Source organism: Cyprinodon variegatus, unplaced genomic scaffold, assembly GCF_000732505.1.
Source record: "Cyprinodon variegatus isolate N-32 unplaced genomic scaffold, C_variegatus-1.0 Scaffold609, whole genome shotgun sequence".
In the NCBI taxonomy this organism is placed as follows: domain Eukaryota; kingdom Metazoa; phylum Chordata; class Actinopteri; order Cyprinodontiformes; family Cyprinodontidae; genus Cyprinodon; species Cyprinodon variegatus.
This window is the reverse complement of record NW_015151062.1, coordinates 193030-194324: the sequence shown is the minus strand read 5'-3', so window position 1 is coordinate 194324 and position 1295 is coordinate 193030. Positions and strand designations below refer to the sequence as shown.

Genomic DNA, 1295 nt, shown 5'->3' with positions numbered 1-1295 from the left:
GCACAAATAAGTAATAGCTGCATTTTCCATACATGTAAAAGGGGTTTAATGGGGCCCCCAGGAACTTGGGGCCCTAGGCAACTGCCTGGTTTAGCCTAATGGTAAATCTGCCATTGCTGGAAGCCTTCTGGCTGCTGTTGATCCTCATGGTGGCTTCACTGAACTCAGGTCTGCTTGTCCTTTAAGTTCAGCAGATATCATCTCATCATGGCAGAAAGTGCGGACGTGGAGCAGCTCCTTACGGCCTTCAGGAAGTTCTCTGTTTACGGAGACCCAAAGGCAACCGGAAAGGAGCTGACTGGGAAGACCTGGGTAAAGCTGTGCAAAGACTGCAAGATCATCGACGGCAAGAACGTCACCAGTACGGATGTGGACATTGTCTTCTCTAAAGTCAAGTGAGTCTGCGTCTCTCATCTACATCAGTTCCTTCTCACTGGAGTCAGAACTTTTAGGTCCAAAAGCAGTTTTTATTCCAGAACATATTTCACTAAATATTTGGATTTAATCTGATTATTCATAGAGTAGCACTCAGACGTTTTCATGCATTTTATTTCCACCATGGAGGCGTTCTTTCTGGCAGAGTGTTATCTGGAGGATCTTGACAAAAAAAGGTCCAAGGCTGAAAGTGTTCAAGTGACAGATGAAGGTTTTTGGTGAGAAGCTCTGCAGCTTGAACTTGATTTTTCAGACAGAGGACGGCTCGGGTCATCACCTATGAGGAGTTCCAGCGAGCTCTGGAAGAACTTGCTCCAAAGAGGTTTAAAGGTCAAGCTAAAGAGGAGGCGCTGCAGTCCATTTACAAGCTTGTGGAGGGTCAAGAACCAACCAGTGTTGGAGTGACGGTAAGCCTTCTGATGTAGACCATCATGAAGATGTTTCCTGCTCTTTTTAAATCACTAAACTCTGGATTGATTTCCATTCACTCCTAAGTTACAGACTAAAAAAGATTAAGAACTCTACTTTGGTCAATAATGATCGGGTCCTAAACCAGCATCAGCAATCGATGAAGAGCAAACATGATCTGAAGTTCTTCCACTTTCAGACTGAATGCATTTTAGGTTTAAAGCAGAGCGTTGGGGTTAGGTGACGTTCTCACAGAAGCTTACAGAATATTCAACATGTAGTTTAAAAATTCCAGTCTGACTTTTTAAGATTTGTTTTTGGCAGTGGTGTCCTCCTTCGTCATCTCCCGTTACAGTCGTAGCCATTCCAAATTTCCCCACTTTCCTTGATGGGTCCTAAGCTGGTCCTTAGCTGGTCCTAAGCTGGTCCTAAGTTGATCCTAGGCTGGTCCT

At 44.5% G+C, this 1295-nt stretch overlaps 1 protein-coding gene across 1 annotated transcript in view; it reads left to right on the top strand.

Annotated features, from left to right (window-relative positions):
• LOC107096260 (tubulin polymerization-promoting protein family member 3-like) overlaps nucleotides 1-1295 on the top strand; it is a gene marked incomplete at its 3' end in the record, with an annotated part of 14539 nt that overhangs the window by 5473 nt on the left and 7771 nt on the right. Inside the window, exons 2-3 of the mRNA XM_015392841.1 lie at nucleotides 187-395; nucleotides 689-842. Coding sequence (XP_015248327.1) covers nucleotides 187-395; nucleotides 689-842 — 363 coding nt within the window. The remainder of the gene's footprint in view (nucleotides 1-186; nucleotides 396-688; nucleotides 843-1295) is intronic.